The 26,955-nt window shown below is 37.1% G+C and overlaps 1 protein-coding gene across 1 annotated transcript in view; it reads left to right on the forward strand.

Annotated features, from left to right (window-relative positions):
- Raver2 (ribonucleoprotein, PTB binding 2) overlaps nt 1-26,955 on the forward strand; it is a 102,241-nt gene that overhangs the window by 60,788 nt on the left and 14,498 nt on the right. The window contains exons 7-12 of the mRNA XM_071618606.1: nt 17,647-17,732; nt 19,457-19,561; nt 19,720-19,831; nt 21,816-22,072; nt 24,930-25,041; nt 26,728-26,864. Coding sequence (XP_071474707.1) covers nt 17,647-17,732; nt 19,457-19,561; nt 19,720-19,831; nt 21,816-22,072; nt 24,930-25,041; nt 26,728-26,864 — 809 coding nt within the window. The remainder of the gene's footprint in view (nt 1-17,646; nt 17,733-19,456; nt 19,562-19,719; nt 19,832-21,815; nt 22,073-24,929; nt 25,042-26,727; nt 26,865-26,955) is intronic.

Consider the following 26,955-nt stretch of genomic DNA (forward strand, 5'->3'; position numbering starts at 1 on the left):
AGCTCCTTGATCCATTTTGAGTTAACTTTTGTGCATGGCGAGAGGAGGGGATTCAGTTTCATTTTGTTGCATATGGATTTCCAGTTTTCCCAGCACCATTTGTTGAAGATGCTATCCTTCCTCCATTGCATGCTTTTAGCCCCTTTATCAAATATAAGATAGTTGTAACTTTGTGGATTAGTCTCTGTGTCCTCTATTCTGTACCATTGGTCCACCCGCCTGTTTTGGTACCAGTACTATGCTGTTTTTGTTACTATTGCTCTGTAGTATAGTTTGAAATCTGGTATTGCTATGCTGCCTGATTCACACTTCCTGCTTAGAGTTGCTTTTGCTATTCTGGGTACTTTATTTTTTCATATGAATTTCATGATTGCTTTATCTATTTCTACCAGAAATGCCGTTGGGATTTTGATTGGCATTGCATTAAACCTATAGAGAACTTTTGGTAATATCGCCATTTTGATGATGTTAGTTCTGCCTATCCATGAACAGGGTATATTTTTCCATCTTCTAAGATCTTCTTCTATTTCTCTCTTTAGGGTTCTGAAGTTTTCATTGTATAAGTCTTTCACCTCTTTTGTTAGGTTGATTCCCAAGTATTTTATTTTTTTTGAGGATATTGTGAATGAAGTGGTTGTCCTCATTTCCATTTCAGAGGATTTGTCGCTGATATACAGGAATGCCTTTGATTTATGCATGTTGATTTTATATCCTGCCACTTTGCTGAATTCATTTATTAGCTCTAATAGTTTCTTTGTAGACCCTTTTGGGTCTGCTAGGTATAGAATCATGTCCCTGCAAATAGTGATAATTTAAGTTCTTCTTTTCCTATTTTTATGCCTTTAATTTCTTTCGTCTGTCTAATTGCTCTGGCCAGTGTTTCGAGAACTATGTTGAACAGAAGTGGAGAGAGAGGGCATCCCTGTCTTGTTCCAGATTTTAGAGGGAATGCCTTCAATTTTTCTCCATTCAGAATGATGCTAGCCTGAGGCTTAGCATAGATTGCTTTTACAATATTGAGGTATGTTCCTGTTATCCCTAGTTTTTCTAGAGTTTTCAACACAAAGGGATGCTGTACTTTGTCGAATGCTTTTTCCGCATCTATCGAGATGATCATATGGTTCTTATTTTTTAGTCTATTGATGTGGTGAATAACATTTATTGATTTCCGTATATTGAACCAGCCTTGCATCCCAGGGATGAATCCTGCTTGATCATGGTGCACAATTTTTTTGATATGTTTTTGTATCCGATTCGCCAGAATTTTATTGAGGATTTTTGCATCTAGGTTCATTAGAGATATTGGTCTGTAGTTTTCTTTCTTTGAAGTGTCTTTGTCTGGTTTAGGTATCAGGGTGATGTTGGCCTCATAGAATGAATTTGGAAGTTCTCCCTCTTTTTCTATTTCCCGAAGTAGCTTGAAAAGTATTGGTATTAGTTCCTCTTTAAAGGTTTTGTAAAACTCTGCTGTATACCCATCCGGTCCTGGGCTTTTCTTAGTTGGTAGTCTTTTGATGGTTTCTTCTATTTCCTCAATTGATATTGGTCTGTTTAGGTTGTCTATATCCTCCTGACTCAATCTGGGCAGATCATATGACTTAAGAAATTTATCTATGCCTTCACTATCTTCTAATTTATTGGAGTATAAGGATTCAAAATAATTTTTGATTATCTTCTGTATTTCTGAAATGTCTGTTGTGATATTGCCTTTTTCATCCCATATGCTAGTGATTTGAGTTCTCTCTCTTCTTCTCTTCGCTAGCATGGCTAAGGGTCTGTCGATTTTGTTTATTTTTTCAAAGAACCAACTTTTAGTTTTGTCAATTTTTTCAATTGTTTCTTTTGTTTCGATTTCATTAATTTCAGCTCTGATTTTCATTATTTCTTGCCTTCTACTTCTTTTGCTGTTGTTTTGCTCTTCTTTTTCTAGAATTTTGAGATGAAGTATGAGATCATTTATTTGTTGGTTTTTTCTTTTTTTAAGGAATGAACTCCAAGTAATGAATTTTCCTCTTAGAACTGCTTTCAATGTGTCCCATAGATACCGATATGTTGTGTCTGTGTTTTCATTTATCTCTAAGAATTTTTAAATTTCCTCCTTGATGTCTTCTATAACCCATTGATCATTCAGTAACCTATTGTTCATTCTCCAAGTGATGTATGCTTTTTCCTTCCTTCTTTTATCGTTCATTTTCAGTTTCATTCCATTATGATCAGATAAGATGCATGGTATTATCTCTACTCCTTTATATTGTCTAAGAGTTGCCCTGTGACATAATATATGATCTATTTTTGAGAAGGATCCATGTGCTGCTGAGAAAAAAGTGTAACTGCTTGATGTTGGGTGGTATATTCTATATATGTCAATTAAGTCTAGGTTGTTAATTGTGTTATTGAGTTCTATAGTTTCCTTATTCAACTTTTGTTTGGAAGATCTGTCCAGTGGCGAGAGAGGTGTGTTGAAGTCTCCCATGATTATTGTATGGTGGTCTATTAGACTCTTGAACTTGAGAAGAGTTTGTTTGATGAACATAGCTGCACCATTGTTTGGGGCATATATATTTATGATTGTTATGTCTTGTTGGTGTATGGTTCCCTTAAGCAGTATGTAGTGTCCCTCTTTATCCCTGTTGATTAACTTTGGCTTGAAATCTATTTTATTTTATATGAGTATGGACACTCCTGCTTGTTTCCGAAGTCCATATGAGTGATATGATTTTTCCCAACCTTTCACCTTCAGCCTATGTATGTCTCTTCCTATCAAATGCATCTCCTGTAGGCAGCATATTGTTGGGTCTTGTTTTGTGATCCATTCTACTAGCCTGTGTCTCTTAATTGGTGAGTTTAAGCCATTAACATTTAGGGTTATTATTGAGATATGGGTTGTTCTTCCAGCCATATTTGTTTATTTCTGTTACTAAACATGGTTTGTTTTCCCCTTTGATTATCCCCCCCCCTTTACTGTCCTATCTCCCACTGTTGGTTTTCATTGTTATTTTCCATTTCCTCTTCCTGTAATGTTTTGCCGAGGATGTTTTGAAGAGATTGTTTTCTAGCTGCAAATTCTTTTAACTTTTGTTTATCGTCGAAGGTTTTAATTTCATCTTCCATCCTGAAGCTTAATTTCACTGGATACACAATTCTTGGTTGGAACCCATTTTCTTTCAGTGTTTGAAATATGTTATTCCAGGATCTTCTAGCTTTCAGAGTCTGTGTTGAAAGATCAGCTGTTATCCTGATTGGCTTACCCCTAAATGTAATCTGCTTCCTTTCTCTTGTAGCTTTTAAAATTCTCTCCTTATTCTGTATGTTGGGCATCTTCATTATAATGTGTCTAGGTGTGGATCTCTTATGATTTTGCACATTCGGCGTCCTGTAGGCTTCTAGGATTTGGGATTCTGTCTCATTCTTCAAGTCTGGGAAGTTTTCTCGTATTATTTCATTGAATAGATTGCTCATTCCTTTGGTTTGGAGTTCTATACCTTCCTGTATCCCAATGACTCTTAAGTTTGGTCTCTTAATGTTATCCCATATTTCTTGGATGTTCTGCTCATGGTTTCTTAACAGTCTTGCTGAGCTGTCTATGTTCTTTTCAAGTTGAAGTACTTTGTCTTCATTGTCTGATGTTCTATCTTCTAAGTGTTCTACTCTGCTGGTAGTATTCTCAATTGAGTTTTTAAGTTGGTTTATTGCTTCCTGCATTTCTAGGATTTCTGTTTGTTTGTTTTTTATAACCTCTATCTCCCTATATAGTTGATCCTTTGCTTCCTGGATTTGTTTGTGTAATTCATTGTCGAAGTGATCTTTCATTGTCTGATTTTGCTGTCTAATGTCTTCCTTGATACTCCAGATCAACTGAAGCATGTATATCCTGAATTCGTTATCTGACATTCCATCTGCTGCAACTGTTACCTCTTCTAAAGTTGAGTTGACCTGCATTGCTTGTGGTCCTTTCTTTCCTTGTCTTTTCATACTGCTTGCGTTTCTTTCTGCTTGGTGAAATTGTTGTGTTTTTGAAATGTTTTTTCCCCTATATATTTATATTGCTCTTGTATAGTTGAAAAGTCTCCCTTGCAGGGTCGGGCGGCGGTCTGCCTACCTTGCAGGCGCAGGCGGCGGCTCTGCTCTGCCCCTCCTCCAATTGGTGTGAGGTATCTACCACGCCTGCGGACCCCTGGGCCTGTTCTGCCGGTCGGTCGCAGGTCTGCCTACCTTGCAGGCGCTGGCGGCGGCTCTGCTCTGCCCTTACTCCAATTGGGGTGACGTGTCTACCACGCCGGCAGGTCACTGGGCCTGTTCCGGGCGTGGGCGGCGGCTCTGCTCTGCCCCTACTCCCATTGGGGTGACGAGTGTACCACTCTGGCAGGCCACCGGGCCTGATCCGCCGGTCGGTTGCAGGTCTGCCTACCCTGCAGGCGCGGGCGGCGGCTCTGCTCTGCCCCCCCTCCAATTGGTGTGACTTGTCTACCACACCCGCGGACCTCTGGGCCTGTTCCGGGCGCGGGTGGAGGCTCTGCTCTGCTCCTACTCCAATTGGGGTGACGTGCCTACCACCCCGGCTGGCCGCTGGGCCTGTTCCACCGGTCGGTTGCAGGTCTGCCTACCTTGCGGGCACGGGTGGCGGCTCTTCTCTGCCCCTACTCCAAATGGGGTGACGTGTCTGTTGCACCGGCAGGCCACTGGGCCTGTCCCGCTGGTCGGTCGCAGGTCTGCCCACCTTTCGGGCACGGGTGGCGGCTCTGCTCTGCCCCTACTCCAATTGGGGTGTCGTGACTACCACGCCGTCAGGTCGCTGGGCCTGTTCCTGGCGCGGGCGGCGGCTCTGCTCTGCCCCTACTCCAATTTGGGTGACATGTGTACCACTCCGGCAGGCCGCTGCGCCTGATCCGCCGGTCTGTCGCAGGTCTGCCTACCTTGCAGGCATGGGCGGCGACTCTGCCCTGCCCCTCCTACCACGCCCGCGGACCGCTGGGCCTGATCTGCAGGTTGGTCGCAGGTCTGCCCACCCTGCGGGCACGGGTGGCGGTTCCGCTCCGCCCCCACTCCAATTGGGGTCACGTGACCACCACACCGGCGGGGCCTGATCCGGGCGCGGGCGAAGGCTCTGCTCTGCCCCTACTCCAGTTGGGGTGACGTGTGTACCACGCTGGCAGGCCGCTGGGCCTGACCCGCCAGTCTGTCGCAGGTCTGCTTACCTTGCAGGCGCGGGCGGCGGCTCTGCCCTGCCTCTCCTACCATGCCCGCGTACCACTGGTTCGCAGGTCTGCCCACCTTGCGGGTGAGGTTGGCAGTTCCGCTCCGCCCCCTCTCCAATTGGGGTCACGCGACCACCACGCTGGCAAGCCGCTGGCCTGCTCCGGGCGCAGGCGGCGGCCCGGCTCCTCCCCTCTGGCTCGACGACAAAGCGAGAGAGACTCGGGTGTCTGTGACTCACCCTCCCTACCAGGAGACCAACTGTTTCTGTCGCCGCTGGTATTGATGAAGTTCTCTCCTCCGCCGCTTTCTGATGACATCAAATCTCTGCCATGTTGGTATCCTATGCGAATGGCAGCATTTCGTTCCCTTTGCCGGGTGACCAAAGCAATGGTGAGTCCTGACCGGCCCTCACAGGCCCCGTCTCAGTCCTGTTGCCACTGCCCACGAAGGCTCGGTTGGTATTTACCTCCACAGTACTCAGCAGGACCTGGACCGAGAAGCAGTTTCCGCGGGCGCCTTAGCCCTGGGCCAGAGCAGTTCCGGGAGCCGGAACTCGGCCGCTCCGTGCTCGGTGTATGCTCTGATAAGAGCAGGCTCCAAGATGCAGTTTCCGCTTATTTAGCACAGAACCTGAGTAATTTGTCTGCAAGCCGCAGGCGAATGGCAGCCTGAAATTACCTGTTCTATGGCTGAATGAGCTGCGTTCAGTCGAAAACAGGGATGGTGACGTCAGCTCTCCAAGATGGTGGCCGCTGGCCTCCTCTGTGGTCTGACCGGTGTGGAGAACCGAATTGGACCGCTTCCTTCCCCCGTCTCGAACCCAGAATTCAGCACTGAGTACGGTGCTTGCACGGCTGGCAGAAACTGCAGCGCTGTATCCCTGCGTCGCTATCTCCTCTGTTGAGGTAAGTTTAATGAACACATTTTGGATCACACATTCTAATATCCTTCTCTGGAGGGGTTCTGGACAATATTTCCCAAGAATTCTGGTTATAGCATAGTTTCACAAAAGGACAATGTCATAATATACAAGTATGATACGATACAAATATCGCCTTGTTTTACTAGTTACTAGAATTTTTGTTTTTGGCTTTTACTTACTTTGGATTTAACTATCTTTTGTAAAGGCATTCTTTAATATATAAGTAAAAGATATGGAAGTTAGGGATTATTAACTGTGAAGTTGGTTTGCCCTGCTACTATCTTGAGTTATCTCCACTATTGCCACCACCATCCTTAGTTGCAGTAACATTTATTGTGGGACACCAGCTGGGATCTAGAAACCCAACACCAAGGTCAGGATCCATGTGCTGCTGAGAAGAAAGTGTATTTGTTTGTTGATGCATGGAAAATTCTATGCATCAACAAAATCGTATATCCAGCAAAATTAAGCTTCACACTTAATGACAAAATAAAAACCTTTCAGGATAAACAAAAATTAAAAGAATTTACAGTGAGAAAGCCTGCACTACAGGGCATTCTCAGCAAAATATTCCAAGAGAAGGAAATAAAAAACAACAATAAAAATCAGCACAGGGAGGGACTACACTACAGGAAGAGCTAATCAAAGGAGAAACCAAGTCAAGTTAAAAACCAAAAATAAACCCAAATCACTGGGAATACAAGTCACATTTCATTAATAACCCTGAATGTGAATGGTCTAAACTCATCAATTAAAATACATAAATTGACATATTAGATTAAAAAAAAAAAGACCCAACAGTATTCTGCCTTCAAGAGACTCATCTTACAGGAAAAGAGATCCAGAGACTCAAGGTGAAAGGGTGGGAAAAAACGTACCACTCACATGGACCCTGGACCATGTAACAAGCAGGGGCTTCCATCCTCATATCAGATAAAGTGGACTTCAAACGAAAGCTAGTGAAAAGGTATAAAGAAGGACATTTCATATTGCTTAAGGGATTCATACATCAACAAGATATAACAATCATAAATATCTATGCCTCAAACAATGGGGCAGCTATGTATATTAAAAAAAAAATCTTCTCAACAACAAGAACCAAATAGACCACAACACAACAATCTGGGTGACTTTAATACACCTCTCTCACCACTGAATAGGTCTTTTAAACAAAAACTAAACAAAGAAACTATAGAACTCAATAATACAATCAATAAGTTAAACTTAACAGACATATATAGAATTTTCCATGCATCAACAAACAAATACACTTTCTTCTCAGCAGCACATGGATCCTTCTCCAAAATGAACCATATGTTATGCCATAAAACAAGTCTTAGCAAATACAAAAAAAAAAAATAGAGATATTACCCTGCATTCTATCTGACCATATGGAATGAAATTAGAAATCAATGATAAAATAAAAAATAGAAGCTACTCCAGCACCTGGAAACTAAACTATACACTATTGAATGATGCATGGATAACAGAAGACATCAGCGAGGAGATAAAAAAAATTCTTAGAGATAAATAAGAACTCTAATACCATTTATCAAAATCTATGGGACACTATGAAGGCAGTGCTAAGAAGAATGTTCATTGCATGGAGTTCATTCATTAAAAGAAGAAAAGGCCAACAAATTAACAACCTGACATTACATTTCAAAGCCCTAGAAAAAGAGGAACAAACAGACACCAAAAGTAGTAGAATACAGGAAATAATTAAAATCAGGGCAGAAATCAATGAAATTGAAACAAAAGAAACAATTTTAAAAATTGACAAAACAAAAAGCTGGTTCTTTGGAAAACTAAGTGAAACTGACAAACCCTTAGCCACCCTAATGAAAAGAAGAACTACATTAAAAAAGAGAGAAAATTCAAATTACTAAAATTTGTGATGAAAAAGGAAATATCATGACAGACACTATTGAAATACAGAAAATATTTAGAAACTATTTTGAAAAATTATACTCCAGTAAAATCGAAAACCTCAAAGACACCGACAGATTTCTAGAGGCATATGATCAACCCAACTAAGACAAGAGGACAGACATAATCTAAACATCCATTTCAAACAAGGAAGATGCCATCAAAAGCCTGCCAAACAAGAAAAGCCCAGGACCAGATGGATTCACAGCTGAATTCTACAAGACCTACAAAGAAGAAATTAATACCAATACTCCTCAAATTACTCTATGAAATAGAAAAGGAGGGAACCCTTCCAAACACATTCTAAAAAGCTAATATCATCCTGATACCAAAACCAAGCAGACACACATCAAGGAGAGAATATTTTAGACCAATATCCCTGATGAACATTGATGCAAAAATTTTCAATAAAATTCTGACAAATTTCATACAAAAACATATTTAAAAAATAGTGCGCCATGATCAAATGGGGTTTATTCTAGGGATGTAAGTTTGGTTCAACATAAGGAATTCAATAAATATAATTCATCACATCAAAAGACTTAAAGAATCATATGAGTATATCAATTGATGCAGAGAAAGCACTTGATGAAATACAGCACTCCTTCAAAACACTTAACTAGGGATAGGAGGAGCATACCTCAACATTGTAAAAGCTATCTATGCTAAACCCAAAGCTAACATCATTCCAAATGGAGAAATATTGGAAACATTTCCTCTAAAAACTGTAACAAGACAGGGATGCACTCTTTCACCACTTCTATTCAATGTAGTCCTTGAAATTCTAGCCAGAGTAATGAGACAGACAAAAGAAATTAAAGTGATATGAATAGGAAAAGAAGAACTCAAACTATCATTATTTGTTGATGACATGATTCTATATTTAGAGGATCCAAATAACTCCACCAGAAAACTTCTAGAATCAATAAATGAATTCAGCAAAGTAGCAGGATATAAAATCAATACCCATAAATCAAATGCATTTCTATATATCAGTGATGAATCCTTTGAAAGAGAAATTAGGAAAACTACCCCATTCATAATAACCATGAAAAAAAAATTCTTGGGAATCAACTTAACAAAAGAGATGAAAGACTTCTACAATGAAGACTATATAACACTAAAGAAAGAAATTGAAGAAGACCTTAGGAGATGAAAAGATCTCCCATGCTCTTTGATAGGCAAAATTAATGTTGTCAAAATGGCCATATTACCCAAAACACTACACAGATTCAATGTGATTCCAATTAAAATCCCAATGTCATTCCTTATAGAAATAGAAAAAGCAATCATGAAATTCATTTGGAAAAATAAGAGACCCAGAATAGCCAAAGCAATCCTTAGCAACAAGAGTGAAACAGGAGGCATCACAATACTAGAACTTAAAACTATACTACAAAGCTATAGCAACAAAAACAGCATGGTATTGGCACCAAAATAGACATGTAAACCAATGGTACATAATGGAAGACACAGAGATAAATCCACATAATTACAGTTATCTCATACTAGACAAAGGAGTCAAAAACATACATTGGAGATAAGATAGCCTCTTCAACAAATGGTGCTAGGAGAACTGGAAATCCATATGCAGCAAAATGAAACTAAACCCCTATCTCTCACAAAACTCAACTCAAAGTGGATCAATGACCTAGGAATTAGATCAGAGATCCTGCACCTAATAGAGGAAAAAGAAAAAGTAGGCCCAAATCTTCATCACGTTGGACTAGGCCCTGATTTCCTTAACAAGACTCTTAAAGCACAAGAAATAAAATCAAGAATTAATAAATGGGATGGATTCAAACTAAAAATCATCTTCTCAGCAAAAGAAACAATCAATGAGGTGAAGAGAGAGCCTACATTTTAGGAGCAAATTTTTTTTTGCCACACACACATCAAATAGAGCACTAATCTCCAGGATATATAAAGAACTCAAAAAACTTAACATAAAAAAAAGAACAACCCAATCAATAAATGGGCTAAATAACTGAACAGTCACTTCTCAAAAGAAGATATATAACAGATCAACAAATATATGAAAAAAATGTTCACCATCTCTAGTCATTAGAAAAATGCAAATTAAAACTTCTCTAAGATTTCATCTCATGCCAGTCAGAATGGCAGTTATCAAGAAAACAGACAACAATAGCATGTTGGCGAGGATATGGGGGAAAAGGCACACTCATTCATTTCTGGTGGGACTGCAAATTGGTGTAACCAATATTGTAGGATTTGCAGGTAAATGGATGGAGTTGGAGAATATCATGCTAAGCGAAGTAAGCCAATCCCCCAAATCCAGAGGCCAAATGTTCTCTCTGATAAGTGGATGCTGATCCATAATGGGAGGAAAAACAGAGTAACTTTGATTGGGCAAAGGGGATGGAGGGCGTATGGGGCAGGAAAGATGGTAGGATCTAGGTACATTTATGACTGCACATATGTGTACAACCATAGAAATGTAAAGTTGTGCTGCAATTGTGTAAAAGAATCAGAATGCATTCTGCCATCATATATACCTAATTAAAATAAATAAATTAAAATTTTTTAAGAAAGATAAAAGTATAAATAAAAAAGATAAAAACTTCTGCCCTGGCAAGATACTTGCATGAGGATCAAAAATGGGCGATTTTGAGCTAAGCCAGAGCTTTTGGGCTATGGACTGTGAGGTGGGGGGATCCTGGTGCTGATGCGTGTTTGCAGGCTATCTCTAAGCTCTGGAGCTTTGGAGGCTGTGCATTTTGAGGAAGGAGCAATGTTAGTGTATCCCTGGATGTCCCTGTGGGTGGGTGGAGGCTATGGAACTGCAAAATTCTGTGCTAGGGTTGTAGGCGGGAGTTCCTTATGATCCACTGCCCACAATCTGGTGCCCCCAGACTTGGCTTCTGTGCTAAATCACGTGCAACTGTTCACTGCCCTTTCTTACTCCCCCAGACTCTTAGCAAGTTTCCTGAACTGCTCATTTTAAAGGGAAAGCACCTTCCACTGTCCTCTATGTCACAGTCTGATTTCCCATTGTGAAGACTTCTCAGTGGATGTATGTCACAGTCTCTCTCTCTCTCCCAGGCCAAACTGATTCACAGGTAGTGGCTCTCCAGGCCAGTGAGGAAAAATCGTTGTAGGGTCCCAAAGATAGGAAAACTCAGGGACCTCTGATCCCCAGGGTAGTAAACTCAGACAATAAGACCCTTCTCAAAGTGGCTCCATGTTGCAGCTCAGTGAGAATACTCTGGGAAGTGCAGAGAGCCTCTCCAGAGCCAGCTCTGTATGCACTTCCCAGATCCCTTATCTGTTCAGACCACATGTTTGCAAATTACCAAATGCTGTTCTAGTGGAGCTCTCTGGGACTCTCCCTCTTGCACCTCTACCCCTACCAAGGGCTGCCTTGCGACTGTTGCTGGGGCACTCTGTTTCTCCCACTATTCCATTCCTCAAAGTCTCTGGGTTTCCTCCAGGTGCCTTTATCTACACTGCTGAATTCCAGTGCTTGTTCATGGCTGCTCACTTCAACAAGCAACTACGCTCCTGTTGGTTTGGTTCTATCTTGTGGACAAGCAGGGAAGTACCGGTGCCTCTAATCCACCATCTTGAATTTCTCTTCTTTCTCTGTGTGTCTCTGTCTCTTGGTCTTTGTGCTTCTGCCTTATGTGTATTAGTTCATTATAAAGGATGCTAGAAGGACACAGTTGAAGAGACACATAGGGTGATGTATGGGGGAAGGGACATGGACTGTGTGTTCATTTACTCAGGAACTCTCTGAACGCTTTACTTTGGGGTTTTTCATTTCATAAGCATGATTGAAACATGGACAACTGTGCAGAAATGTGATTGGACAAAAAGCTTAGGATCTTAACCCTAAAAGACTGAGTGGGGAAACCAGGCCTCTCCAGGTTCTTCTTTTCTTTTCTATGCACCGTTCTTTCCTCTCATATGTGGGGAAGGATCACCCTGAAGTGGGGGTCTTAGGTCTTATGGTCTACTATCATACAGGGTAGGTCAGAAAATTTCCCATAGCCAGCTCCAAGATAGAAAGGTAGGAGAAGGTTAGAGTTTCTGTGAGTGGCCTTGGAGGGAGATACGAGCCAGGAACTGCAGGTGACAAGCAAAAAGTATACATGATAATATCACATCTGGGTTTTCTGGTTGTCCTAAAATATGCTGTATACAAACACAAATATCTCCTGTAGGTTGGTATTTTGTTCCTGTTTTCAGTATTTTATTGATACAGTTCAAGATCTTACTAATGTTTAAGGAAATACAGTATACCACACTTTTGGGTCTGGCAGAAAGCATTACCCACACCTTCGGACTTTGGGCCTCTTTAATAATTTCTTCCCAGTATCATTTCCTTTTAATATCTTTTTTTTAAAAAAAAAAAATTTATGAGGTCCTAAAGATTGAACCCAGTGCCTCATGCATGCTAGGTGAGCGCTCTACTTCTGAGCCACATACAACCCCAGCTCCCCAGTATTATTTTTGTCTCTTTATCTAAGGCTAAATATTCTCTATTCTGTTTTTCTACCTGAATCGACATATTACTATACAGGAGCATGCTTCTTATGTTGCGTGCTTTCTCAATTTTAAGTAAAATGTTCAATATTACCATGGTGAAGAAATTATGTCACCAAAACTGGCTTTTTCTTTGTGTGGGTTGGCAAAGAAAGAGGATTACATCCCTGCCTCACTTAAGCATGCACAAAGCTGGAGAATGTCCAGAACATTTCTTTTTCTTTCTTTCTTTTTATTTTTATTTTTTTGGTGGATGTGCTGGAGACTGAACTTTGAACTCAGAGCCTTCTGCATGCCAAGCATGCGCTCTACTGGTAGCAGGAATTACACTCTCAGTCCAAGGAGGTTTTTCAATATTGAGGAAAAGCTAAATATCTCATTAATCAATAAATTCCATTTGTGTATCCTTTACTATATCTTAACTAGATCCCTACTCTATCAGAACTTGTCTGAGCAAACTGGAATAAAGAATTGTAATTCTTTCTACCTTTGTGCCACTTCTTTCTCACTGTTTTATTTCTGTCACTATAGTTTTGTATTTTTTTTTTTTTCAGATAGTGGATAGGTACTATGCATTTACTTACTTATTGTCTGTTTCTTTTGCTACCATGGAAGGTAGGGATCTCTGTCTTGTCCATCACAAGCACCTGGAGCTGTAATGTCATTTGCAGTTAAAGGTACTCAGGGATTTGTTTAGGAACTCTTTCTCCTCCTTTACACTCTTCCCTTGAATTTACACGCACCTTTGCTAGTTCCATGTAGTTTGTAGACATTCCTACTTTTCTAGTCTCCCTTCCTTTCAGTCTAATTTGTTCTGCACATTTCTATCAGGCTGATTTCCACGCCCCACACCCCCCAGGTCCAACTTGACTGTGTTACTCTGACCAAACTAATCTTCTCTTCAATACAGATCCTTCAGCTACCTTCAAGAATACAACACAAAGTGAATATTCTAGATTTCTTTCTTTGTGTGTGTTACAAATTTAACCATTAGGTAATCATTTATCATCTAAACTGTATGTTTAAAACAGCTTACCATCGATCGAGTTACAATTGATGCATATTAAAGTACACATATTTGAAGTGTGTTAATTGATATGTGTGGATATATGTATATACCCATGGAATCATCACCATAATTAAATAGTGAATATTCACTTTACCTCTGAAAGTTTCCTTTTGCTCCTTGGTAAGCCACCCTCCACCCACTCCCCAAGAATGGCTGATTTGCTTTCTGTCACCATAGTTTGTATTTTCAAGAAGTTTGTATAAATGGAATCATATAGTATATATTATTTGTATATAGTATATATTATTATACTATATAATCATATAGTATATCTCTCAAACTTGCTATTTTGAGATTCTGTACTGCATGTATTAATAATAATTAATTCCCTTTATCATTCAACAGTATTCCATTTCATAATTTGCTGATTAATTGACTTGAACATTTAGATCATTTCTAGTTTGGGTTCATTTTCAATAGAATTGCTGAGGATATCTGTGTACTAGATTTTTTGTAGACTTATGTTTTTATTTCTCTTGAATAACTGTTATTTCTCTTGCATCTGAGTCATATAACAGATGTATGTTTAAGTTTTAAAAAACTGGGGCTGGCATTGTGGCTCAGTGGTGGAGCGCTCGCCTAGCATGGGCGGGACCCAGATTCCATCCTCAGCACCACATAAAAATAAAGGCATTGTGTTGTGTCCATCTACACCTAAAAAATAAAAAAAAACTACTCAACTGGGGCTGGGGTTGTGGCTCAGTGGTAGAGTGCTTGCATAGCACATGAGAGGCTCTGGGTTTAATCCTCAGCACCACATAAAAATAAGTAAATAAAATAAATGTATTGTGTCCAACCACAACTAAAAAATAAATTTAAAAAAAATTGTCCAACCATTTTCCAAAGTGGTTGAGCTATTTTGCACTTTTACCATCAGTGTCTAGGATTCCTGTTTGCTCAGTCGGTGTCTATACTAAATGCAGTACATTAGACTTTTTAATTTTTGCCTTTCTTTTGGGTTTCCTTCCTTCCTTCCTTCCTTCCTTCCTTCCTTCCTTCTTCCCTCCCTCCCTCCCTCCCTTCCTTTCTTTCCAGTATTGAGGACAGAATTCAGGGTGCTCTATCACTGTGCTACATCCCCAGCCCTTTATATATTTTGTAAGCTTTCTGTCGAAGGAACCGCTGAGCTAGAGCCAGTCCCCCTTTATATATTTTGAGACAGGTCCTTGCCAACTTGTTGAGGCTGGCTTGAATTTGCAATCCTTCTGCCTCAGCCTCTAGAGTTCCTGGGAGTACAGATGTGCACCACTATGCCCAGCTTCTATTGGGTGTATAAATGCTATCTTATTATGGTTTTTACTTGAATACCTATTTGACTCTTTTGAGCATCATTTATGGTGCTAATTTGCCATCTATATCTTCTTTGGTGACATTCTTTCAAGTGCTTTGCATATTTTAAAATTGAGTTGTTGTCTTATTTAATTGTAAGTTTTCCTTTTTTATTTTAAATACAAGTATTCTGTTGGAAATGTGGTTTGCAAATACTTTCTCCCACTCTGTGTTATCTTTTTATTAACAATGCCTTTTGAAGAACAAAATTTTTTATTATGATAAGGTCCAACTTATTTTTCCCTTTTTTAAATTTTTAATTTGTTTTAATTAATATACATGACAGTAGAATGCATTTATGCACTTTGATATATCATTCATAGATAAGATATAGTTTCTCATTTTTCTGTGTACATGTTGCAGAATCATATTGGTCATATAGTTACATATATACATAAATAATAATGTCTGTTTCATTTTACTATCTTTCCTATGCCCACATCCCCTCCCCTTCCTTCCCATCACTTCACTACCTAATCTAAGGTAACGTTCTTCTTCTCTTGTGAATTAGCATCTGCACATTAGAGAAAACATTTGGCCTTTGGTTTTGTAGGATTGGCTTATTCACTTAGCATGATGTTCTCCAACTCCAACCATTTACTGGCAAATGCCATAATTGAACTCTTCTTTAAAGCTGAGTAATATTCCACTGAGTATGTATACCACATTTTCTTTATCCATTCATCTATTGAGGGACACCTAAGTTGGCTCCATAGTCTAGCTATTGTGAATTGAGCTGCTATAAATGTTGACATGGCAGCATTACTGAAGTGTGCTGATTTTAAGTCCTTTGGATATAAATCAAGGAGTGAGATAGCTGAGTCAAATGGTGGTTCCATTCCTAGTTGTCTGAGGAATCTCCATACTGCCTTCCATAGTGGTTGCACCAATTTACAATTCTACCAGCAATGTGTGAATGTATCTTTTTCTCCCACATCCTCGCCAACATTTATTGTTGCCTGTATTCTTGATGATTGCCATTCTGACTGACTTGAGATGCAATCTTAGAATGGTTTCAATTTGCATTTCTGTAATTACTAGAGATGTTGCACACTTTTTCATATATTTGTTGATCAATTGTATTTCTTCTTCTTAGCCCATTTACTGATTGGGTTATGTTTTGTGTTAAGTTTTTTGAGTTCTTCTTTATATATCCTAGAAATTAATGCTTTATTAATGAATGTAGTTAAGATTTTCTCCCAATCTCTCTCCTCACATTATTAATTGTTTCTTTTGCTGAGAAGAAGCTTTTTAATTTGAATCCATCCCATTTGTTGATTCTTGATTTTAGTTCTTGTGCTTTAGCAGTCTTGTTAAGGAAGTTAGATCCTAGGCTGATGTGGTGAAGATTTGGGCCTATTTTTTCTTATGTTAGGTGCAAGGTCTCTGTTCTAGTGCCTAAGTCTTTGATCCACTTTGAGTTGATTTTTGTGCAGGGTGAGAGAGAGAGGTTTAATTTCATTTTGCTACATATGGATTTCCAGTTTTGCCAGCACAATTTGTTAAATAGGCTGTCTTTTCTCTGGTGAATGTTTTTGACACCCTTTTCTAGAATTATATAACCATATTTATGTGGGTTTGTCTCTGTCCTCTATCCAGTACCATTGGTCTACAAGTCTATTTTGGTGCCAATACCATGCCATTTTTGTTACTATAGCTCTGTAGTATAGTTTAAGATCTGGTATAGTAATGCCTCCTGCTTCACTTTTCTTGATAAGGATTGCTTTAGCTATTCTGGGTCTCTTATTTTTCCGAATAAATTTCACAACTGCTTTTTCTATTTCTATGAAAAATGTCATTGGGATTTTAACAGGAATTGCATTAAATCTGTATAATGCTACATGTGTTTTCAGGTTGTTTTTATTTTGGTTTTTGCTTTTATTATGAACGGGGAGCTACTGTGTTTAGTAAAATGAACTAAAAGAAGTAAAATACATTAAAATGTATTTTAATGTAAATACATTAATGGAATGTAAATACATTTCATTTACAACAAAATATAGTGACTATGAAAAAGACAGGAGGAAGTGTTGAAATCTCTAGCTATAGCTCTAGAGTACTAAAGAGCACCCTGGCATGTGGGCTCTTAGACTTGATAAAGACTACGGTTACTATTTATTCCTTTTATCTCTTATATAGTTTTGATGTGTCTTTTGTTTTTATAGTATAAAAGTTTTGTGTACTTATATTATTTCTCAGTAGCATTTTACATAAGATTTTTAAAAACAAAATTGCAGCCAGGCATGGTGGTGCACACCTGTAATCCTAGCAGCTCGGGAGATTGAGCCAGGAGGATCACAAGTTCAAAGCCAGCCGCAGTAACTTATCTCCTCCCACCCTCTGACAAAATTTTCCAAACACCTAATAAACACTGAGCAAATAATGTGGGTTCATTTAGTACTATACTTATTAAAAGATGGAATTAGTTTTTTTGCACCAAGTGCTAGAGAAGCGTAAGCCCAGGTTTGGTGTTTTATAATCCAGATAGAAGCTGTAGGGATTTTAAAGCAAGTTCAAAGTTTGAATCACAGAAATGGACCTGTCAATTTTGACCAATGATAAAGTCAGTATATCCTTAAGCTGTCAATGAATTTGTTAAAACTTTAAAGAAATATTCATTTACCCCTTCTGGAGCTTGTCTTATATTTAATTTTGTATATTATACAGTTAAATTTTTATTTTTATTTTCTTAAAGCAGTGCTTGGAACCCCTCACAGCTTGCCTCATCTGATGAACTCACCCATCTCCCCTGCATTTCTACACTTGAATAAAGCACACCAGGTACATAAATAGCATGGAGTATCAGAAGATCAAATGGAGTGAATATATTTCATTGGTTATTAACATTTAAAAACTCAAGAAGTTGAGTATTTTGTTTTAGAAGAAAATCCTTAATAATTATAGTTACTTACAATCATAACTTAATAATCCTACCAGATCCAATTAACCTAATTAATGCAGCTCCAGTTAACCTAATTAATGAACATATTCCTATTTGCAAGGCATGAAGAAGAGAAGAGATATATTTGAGACATATTTTTGCTAGATAATAGATCTGTAAACAAAACAAGACTTTTTATGTGCCCCTTGCTCAAAAAAAAATATCTATAGAGAAAAACAAGTGGACAATAACTCTTAATTCTTAAAACTTAATGTCATAAAAATAGTTCATTATGTATATGAGAGTAAAGAATATTTTTCTTTTTACAGGTAAGTATTTTAACTTGTAGATATAGATATGTGTGTGTATCTATCTATCTATCCACAATATTGGACATAAACATTACTCAGTTTCAGGTGGTATTTAAAGATACAGAACCTCAGTTACAAATCAAAGCTAATATATAATAGAGGATTGATATAAGGCAAATGAATGAATGTGTGGTCCTAAATACAGCTTTTTAAAGGAAAGGCCCATTTAAAATTTTTGGTCCTCAGAGTCTAACATAGTACCTTGTAGGGTCTTCATTCATTCATTCACTTGGCCTGTATTATTGAGAATCTAACACGTGTGTCCTAGACACTGTTCATCATTGCAGCTATAGCGTCACACAAATCATCAGTAGTCTCTGTGGCTACAGAATTTCAGACAGTTGTGGCTGGGGATGGAGCTCAGTGGCAGAGCTCTTGCTCGTCATGCGCAGAACCTTGGGTTCATCCTCAGTAACACAAAAGAACAAAATGTGGGGAAACAAATGTTGAACAGTGGATTTCAATAAAGTGTAAAGAGTGATATGAGAGGGGGAGTTCAGAGTATTGATAATATTCTCTTCACTTTTGGAGAAAGGCCCAAAATGCTTGATCTTGCCTTTAAGGCCTGTACAAGCCAGCCCTCTTGTCTCACGCTCCATGTATTTGCTATCCTCAAGGACCTTATTTCTCCCACTGAGGTCTTTACTCCCACTGTGCCTGGAGTGCTCCCATCCTAACCACCTGCGACTTCACCCAGTCATTGATGCACCTTCAGATTACAGCACAAGAGGTGGTTCCTCAAGAAAACCTTCCTTGGATTGTCCCGTCTAAATCAAATTCTTCCACTGTTGGTTCACCAATTTTTTTTTTCCTCATATACTTACTATTTGTAATTCTATGTGTTTTTATAAAGTCTCCCTTCCTCAGGGGACTATATGATCCATGAACGTAGATGATACTGTATTTCTCACCGTGTAGCGCAGTACTTGACACATAGCTGTTCGATGAATATTTGTTGAGTAAATGATTAAATAAATAAACAAATATAATATCACTGTCATTAAATTCAGAAAGAGTGGAGAAGAGGAGGATGAAGAGGGAAAGGATATGGAATTTGTCTCATAACCACATGGTCACCTCTTCTGTACCATTAAAAGAATTACTATTGCCTGAAGTTGTGAAGTAGAATATTATTTTAAGAAGGAGTTGCTTTTACTCTGATGAGCTCAAGAACTGAACTTGAAGATGAACTGAGTTCTACAACAAATTGCTTTTCAAGAGTAAACTAACCAAGTGTTTTTATCATTCCACAGAGCTCAGTTATGGGTAATACTTCTAACTTATTCCTTCAGAATCTTTCTCATGTACCCCTGACACAGCAACAGTTAATGAAGTCTGAGACTATCCATACTAATAATGTAAGTCTGGCATTTTTTTTCTTCTAAAATAGGTTCATTCCTTTTGTAGAACCGGCCTGTTGAGCAGATTGCTTGTGAAATTTCATGTGTGTATTTTTTTTTATTAAGTTATATCTTTCTGCCATGAGCAAAATCTTATTTCTCTCCTTCTTTTGTAGAAACCTGGCTTACTTGGAGAACCCCCAGCTATGGTACTTCAAACTGCACTTGGAATAGGAGCAGCGCTTCCCTTGAAAACGGAGTTGGGACATCATGGAGAAGCCCATAAAAGTAAATGGCGTGTACTTATGGAGAAGTCAGTAAACAGTCAGACTTGAGATTGAAATGTAGTTTACCTGTATTCTACTTTTATTTACAGGAAGGTCAAATTTGAGTTTTATTCAGTCATTTGAAATTTTAAGAACCTTCTTGACTTTTTTATTTTAATATTAATGAGTTATTGATGGGCTTGCTTCCATGCCAAGATAAGACGATCCTTGTTGGATTTGCTTTAATATTTCATGCAGGTTCACAGCAGTATGAGGGGAAGACATAGATCTATTTGAGATTGACATGCTGCCCACTGAGCAGACAGCACATTACACATGTATCCATTTAATTTTTGCCTGGATAAGAAGCCCTTAGTTTTTTACAAAAGGAATATCTAGTACTTAGAATGTAAAGTTTATTTGTTTTACTTTTAAAAAGTATCTTCAAATTAGTACTTACAGAAAAGTATGATATGTGTTCTGTGTACTTCTGAACACATGAATATATAGATAAATATTTAGAAAAGCAATAGCCTGGTGTTATACCCGATTTTTTAAAAATGTGATTTGGAAAGGTGCTTTCAGTTTGAAGCTTAATTGAAAATTTAGTTATGCATAAATATGCTGACTAAAAACAAAGGACTGCTAATAATTTAAAAGTTAATTAAGTATAGAGAGCACATTTAGCCTTTTGAACATAAAATCAACTAGTCATAGGACCAAATTACTAAGTCAGTTCTGCCTATTGAAAATGACCAGGCAAAAATTAAGTTAGAAATAAATTTTTTTTTTTGTATGACAGTGTCTGTCCTTCTAAAAAATTAAATTTTCTTTGACTAAAAGCTTATGCAAATGTTTACTGCTTGTATTAAGTTAAATAATAAGCCATTTGCTATAGCATGTACTGCTCTAAGAACATGGAAAATTCAGTATCCAAATAAATATACTGTTAAAAGTTAGAAGAACCAATGTACTGACCAAAACAAACAAACATAGAAAACCCAAAGTATCCATCTCTAAACGTTTAGTAAAATAAACCAACCAATTAGTGGTATGATGGTGTTTAACAAACTCTCTAAGTTTAAAAAAGAAGTCTTGGTTGGAGTCATTTGTAGATTTCTGTTTGTGAGCCCTCCAGCCATGGCTGATTTCAGATTACAGATGTGAAGACAATGAATTCAGTTGCAAAGAGAGATGCACAATTGGTTCTCATTAGCTGTTGCAAGCCAGCTGACCAGACTTATGGGGTTCACTCTAAAAGTGTCCAAGAGCTTTTTGACTCAAGACTTTTGTTCTCTTCAAACATGAAAGCAGATAAATTTCAGTGACTGATATATTTTTTAAAAGTACTGATAAGCTGGGCATAGTGGCACACACATCCTGCAACTTGGAAGGTTGAGGCAAGAGGATCACAAGTTTGAGGCCAGCCTCAGCAACTAAGCGAGGCCCTAAGCAACTTAGGGAGACCCTGTCTCAAAAATAAAAAGGGCTGGGGGTATGGCTCAGAGGTGAAGTGCCCCTGGGTTAAATGCCCAATACAAAAAATAATAATACTGATATAACTTACATGCCAAAAAGAATATGAACTTCTAAAATACAATTAAAATATTATTGAGATTATCTTAGAAGTTGTTGAAAATAAGAAAAGCATTATTACTTTTTTTTTTTTCGTTTTTGAGGTGGAATAGGATCTTGCTATGTCACCCAGGCTGGTCTTGAACTTCTGTACTCAAGTGATTCTCTAACCTCAGCCTCCCAAGTAGCTGGGACTATTGGCATGCACCACTCTACCCAGCTCACATTAACTTCTCTTCTAGGTTTGTGTTTTTTCATAAAGGAATCTAGCAATTTATAACTTCCAACCTCACCTTTTGAATTTAACAGTTCTTTGATAGGCATGAAATAGGATTCTCCATTTTTTGCCCCCCAAAAGTGATAAAATCCAAAGGACAGTTGGGAATAAATCTTGTCTAACTACAGCTTTTTTGCATTTGTGTTCACTGCAGCATCTAATCTGATGCCAACTCAAACAACCATCACAGCTGGAATGGGCATGTTGCCTTTCTTCCCAAATCAGCACACTGTTGGACAAGCTGGGTCAGGGTTGGGGAATACTCAGGAGAAACAGACCGCTTCCATGGGAATAGCAGAAGGAAATTTCTCAGGGTCACAGCCTTACCTTCAGAGCTTTCCAAATCTTGCTGTTGGAGGCTTGCTGACGGGACACCATAAGCAGCAGCAGAGTCAGCCAAAAGGCCCGGAGGTGAGCTCGGGGCCAGGACACAGGCGTGTTTGTGCGTGTGATCCCCTCATATTGTATCTGCAATGAAATGTTTCTAATACTAGAGTGTTCTAAGTTATGGTTATTTTATAGGTGATAAATTTATGAACTTGGATAAACCAGTCATTTTCAAACTTGAAAGGAGGTTAATAATATGCCTAAAGTATTTACATAGGGATGACAAACTAGATAATTGCCTTGTCAGTGAAATGATTTTCAGTAGCTTGCATTTATGCCTCAAAATTGAAGAAAGCATTGCACTCTTTTGAAACTACCATTTTATTGTAAAGAAACAAACAAAAATCCCTCTTTTAATAAATTATGCCGGCTGACATTTGGTACTATGCTTAATTATTTGCCAGTTTGCCTATAAGTAAAATAACTTTGATTTTTATAAAATGAATTTTTAATGCTGTTATTATAAAATATTGTCAATATGAATTTTTTTATTTTATGACTATTTGCTGTTTTGAAAAGTATGTGCTAAAGAATGGCTTTAAAAATACTTGTTATCTTAAAAATTAAATATGAGCTAATAAAAGCTCAAAATTTTACAGTTCGGAAGAGCTTAGGAGAATCATTAATACCGATCCAGTTAAATAGTGATATTATTTATAAGGATATCTTTCTATTTATTTATATCTTCTTTAATTTAAACAGTGTATTGTAGGTTTAATACAAGACTTTTCCTTCGTAGTTAATTCCTAAGTATTTTATTATTTTTGATGCTTTTATAAGGGAATTACTTTCTTAATGTTCTTTTCAGTTTGTTCAATGTTTGTGTATACACACAATTGGTTTCATGTGTTGATTTTTTTATCCTGCAATTTTGCTAGATTATTTTATTCTAACAGTTTAGAACTATGGGGGATAAGGTTTTCTATTTATAACATCATGCTTTCTTTTTATTCTGTGATTTGAATGCTTCTTATTTACTTTTCCTGCTCAACTGATCTAGCTAGAACTTGCAATACTGTGTACTTGAAAGAGGCAAGCGTTGGCATGACTTGCTCCTGATCTCAGAGGAAAGGTTCTGGTCTTTAGTCATTGAATATGATGTTAGCTCTTGGCTTTTCATATATAACTTTATTATGTTAAGACAGTTTCCTTCTATTCTTGTTTTGTTGAGTCTTTTTATCATGAACAGGTGTTTAATTCTGCACAGTGCTTTTTCTGCATTGAGATGATCATGGTTTTCCTTGCCTTTTTCTGTCATTGTGGTATATTACATAGATGAACCTACGCATGTTGAACTATTCTTGCATTTTAGGAATAAATCTCAGTTGGTCATGGGGTATAATGCTTTTAATGTGCTGCTGAATTCAGTTTGCTAGAAATGTGTTGAGGATTTTTGCTTTAATATACATAAGAGATATTGGTCTATAGTTTTCTGGTATTGTCTTTGTCTGGTTTTGATACTAGGACAAATCCTGGTCTTATGGAATGATTTAGGATGTGTTCCTTCTTTATTTTTGTATAAGAATTTTAGAAGGACTGATGTTAAATTTCTTTTAAAATGTCTAATACCTTCACCAGTAAAGACACATGATTCTAGGCCTTTATTTGTAGGAATATTTTGTGTTTTGTAAAACTTTATAACTTATTCTCATTTAGAGCCAGTTGAGAACCTCCGGTGTGTATATAACCCCACAACTCTGAACATTTCAGAAACAAAATGTGTGAGCTCTTTGCTGGATTCCTTTTCCCTATAAATTTAACCTCTTGGAGGTTATATTTCCTTTATTCTGTTTAGGAAACAAAATTAAAGCCAATTAAACATGAAAATCAAGCTACTAGGTTTAATTATATAATTCTGAACATTGTCTTATTTTAAAATCTTTATGATCAGAGAGTTAAAAAGTAAAACATTCTGTCAGAGTATATGAAATACACTGAAGAATTAGAGCATGATTTCATCTTTTTCTTCTGGTAAAGAAATGCTAGAATCCTCTTACTTAAGTAGTCATATCAAAATAAAGTGACATGCATTTTCAGGAAATGTGAATTTCTAGCCTCATCATCTAAATGTAGAGTTTGGTTTTATTAAACTCCCTTATTTTGCTTGCTATTATTTTTAGTACCAGAGGTAAATCAGTTTTGCTATTTGGTTTGTGGTCACATGATATAAAATAAGAATCATAATAATAAATATTGATATCTGTATTTCTAGAGATGTGATATAGAAATTTTTTTCCATGATGAAGATGAATTATTTCAGATTCAAGTGAGAAGTTGGATAGGATATCTTAAGTTCTATTTAAAAAAAAAAAAAACATTTTGTTTTACTTATAGTTGGACACAATACCTTTATTTTATTTTTATGTGATGCTGAGTATTGAACCCAGCACATGCGCTACACACACACACACACACACACACACACACACACATGTGCTACGCAAGCACTCTACCGCTGAGCCATAACCCAGCCTTCTTTAGTTCTATTTTAATTCTAAAATAGTGTGTATCTAGGGGCTGGGATTGTGTCTCAGCAGTAGAGCACTTGTGTAAGTGTGAGTGATGCCCTGGGTTCGATCCTCAGCACCACATAAAAATAAATAAATAAAACAAAGGTATTGTGTCCAACTACAACTAAAAAATAAATATTAGAAAAAAATAAAATAGTGTGGTTCTAGAAGGTTTTTAAAATAATAGCAGATAAAATATAATTTTAATCAAAATTTGTATATATTTTGTAAGTTTATATCATCAAAGTTTAGGTTCCACAAATTTGAATCACAGTAGACTAGATGTATTGAAAAATAAGTATTTATCTATTTTGCATCTTTATTTTCCTATACTCTTATTAAATGCTCCATCTTTTGTTTTTGATGAATAGGCTGCCTCTAAGAATCAGACTTCACTCTTGGGAGAACCACCAAAAGAAATCAGACTCAGTAAAAATCCGTATTTGAATCTGGCAAGTGTGTTGCCCAGTATGTGCTTATCATGTAAGTGGGGGCCACTATCAGTGTTTTGAAGTTTTACTGGACAAGTTCTATGATGGGTTTTACTTTAATTTTGATCAATGGAAAGCAAATAATTTCTGTTAACAAAATTAAGCCATAAATCATAACTTCACTCTTTAAATTGAAAAAACAAATTAAAATTAAGACACTTAAATTGAATACTACTTCATTTAAGAAAAATATTTAAATAGTATTTTATTAAGAATGTAATCGTTCTATTGGATTGTTGAATTATGATTGAAATTAATGGGGGCAAAGAATTATTTGGCAGTACTATAATTATTTATAAACCAGAAATGTAAACCTCTAAGTAATATACAGAGTATTTGGATATCCCCCAAATTCATGACTACTAATCAGTAGAAATGAAATTCTCATTTACTTTTTTTAGTTCTAATTTTTGATATTTAATTGAGTGGTGACCTCTAATAAAATATATTTCTTTTTATGCTTCAAAAATTCTAAGTAGTTAAAAGATTGGGCTGATTATATAGAATATTGCTAGAAAATAATTTGTGACTTTATACAATTTTTTTAACTGTACAGATTAATGGGATTTACTGTAATATTTTCATGTATTATATATTGTGAATTGATTGTGTCCATCCACTCTTCTGTTACCCCATTTATTTTCTTGAGGACCTTCTCAGTCCTCCAATTAATATGAATCAAATACTTATATTTTTGTTCAAATATTTTTTAAAAAATATTTTGTTTTAGTTGTAGTTGGACACAATACCTTTATTTAATTTTTAGGTGATGCTGAGGATGGAACCCAGCACCCCGCACGTGCTAGGCGAGCGTTCTACCACTGAGCCACAACCCCATCCCCTTCCCACCCCATCCCCACTCAAATATTTTTAAGGTCACAAATGTGTGCTCTAGAAACAATGATAGTCACTGCAATGTTGATTGTCCATAGTGAAAATTTGGAACATATTGTTTATCAGTAAGGGAATGGGTAAATAAATAGCTTATCATAAACCAGAACCCTGCAACTTCTTAATCATTCATATGAAATAATCACTGAAGCATATTTTAAGTGGAGAAAGCAAATATATCCATAAAATGATTCAATTTATGTTTATTTAAAGCTATATATTTTCCTATACATATATTTGTATAAATACATGAAGTAAATCTGGGGAAATAAATTCTTACCTGTTACCTCCAGAAAGAATAGGATTGAATGAAAAGAAATTAAAGATTAATTTCATTTTTAATATACATCTTCTGTAGTTTACAAAGTGTCCTCTTGAACTTAAATATTAATTTTTTATCTTTTAAAAAATCAGAAAAAAATTAAATATGATTCAAATATGCTGACTCTGCTTTGATCTGGCTTAAAAATTGATGATGACAACCATTGCTTGAATAAGAATGTTTAATTTACATTTTGTATACTTTGTTGTAGAGATTACATATGTATGTTTAAATGTTTCCATCATAGTTATTTTATCCATGGAGCAAACTTTCATTTTTAGTTTTTCCAAATGAATAAAACAATATCATATACTATATATACTTTGCCCTGGGGAAAACAAACATAAATATATATTCACAAACTAAAAGTTGTGTTGTGTAGAGTTGTTGTGTTAGTTAATGAGTTTTGCACTCTGTTTATAATTTGCGATAGAACAATCTAAATTGTGTTTATTTTGCCTTTAGCTGCTGCAAGTAAAACCACTCTACATAAGACTGGAATTTCAAGCAACATTCTGGATGCAATCTCTCAGGGAAATGAATCGCAGCATACGTTGGAGAAGTGCATTGCTTATTCTCCGCCCTTTGGTGATTATGCACAGGTAAATGATTCTCAGGTTCAGATGATATATAGAAAAACTGGTTCAATCACATATTGAGTTCACTGAAAATGAAATAGCAATGTGTTTAATG

This window comes from Marmota flaviventris, chromosome 10 (assembly GCF_047511675.1).
Source record: "Marmota flaviventris isolate mMarFla1 chromosome 10, mMarFla1.hap1, whole genome shotgun sequence".
NCBI lineage: Eukaryota > Metazoa > Chordata > Mammalia > Rodentia > Sciuridae > Marmota > Marmota flaviventris.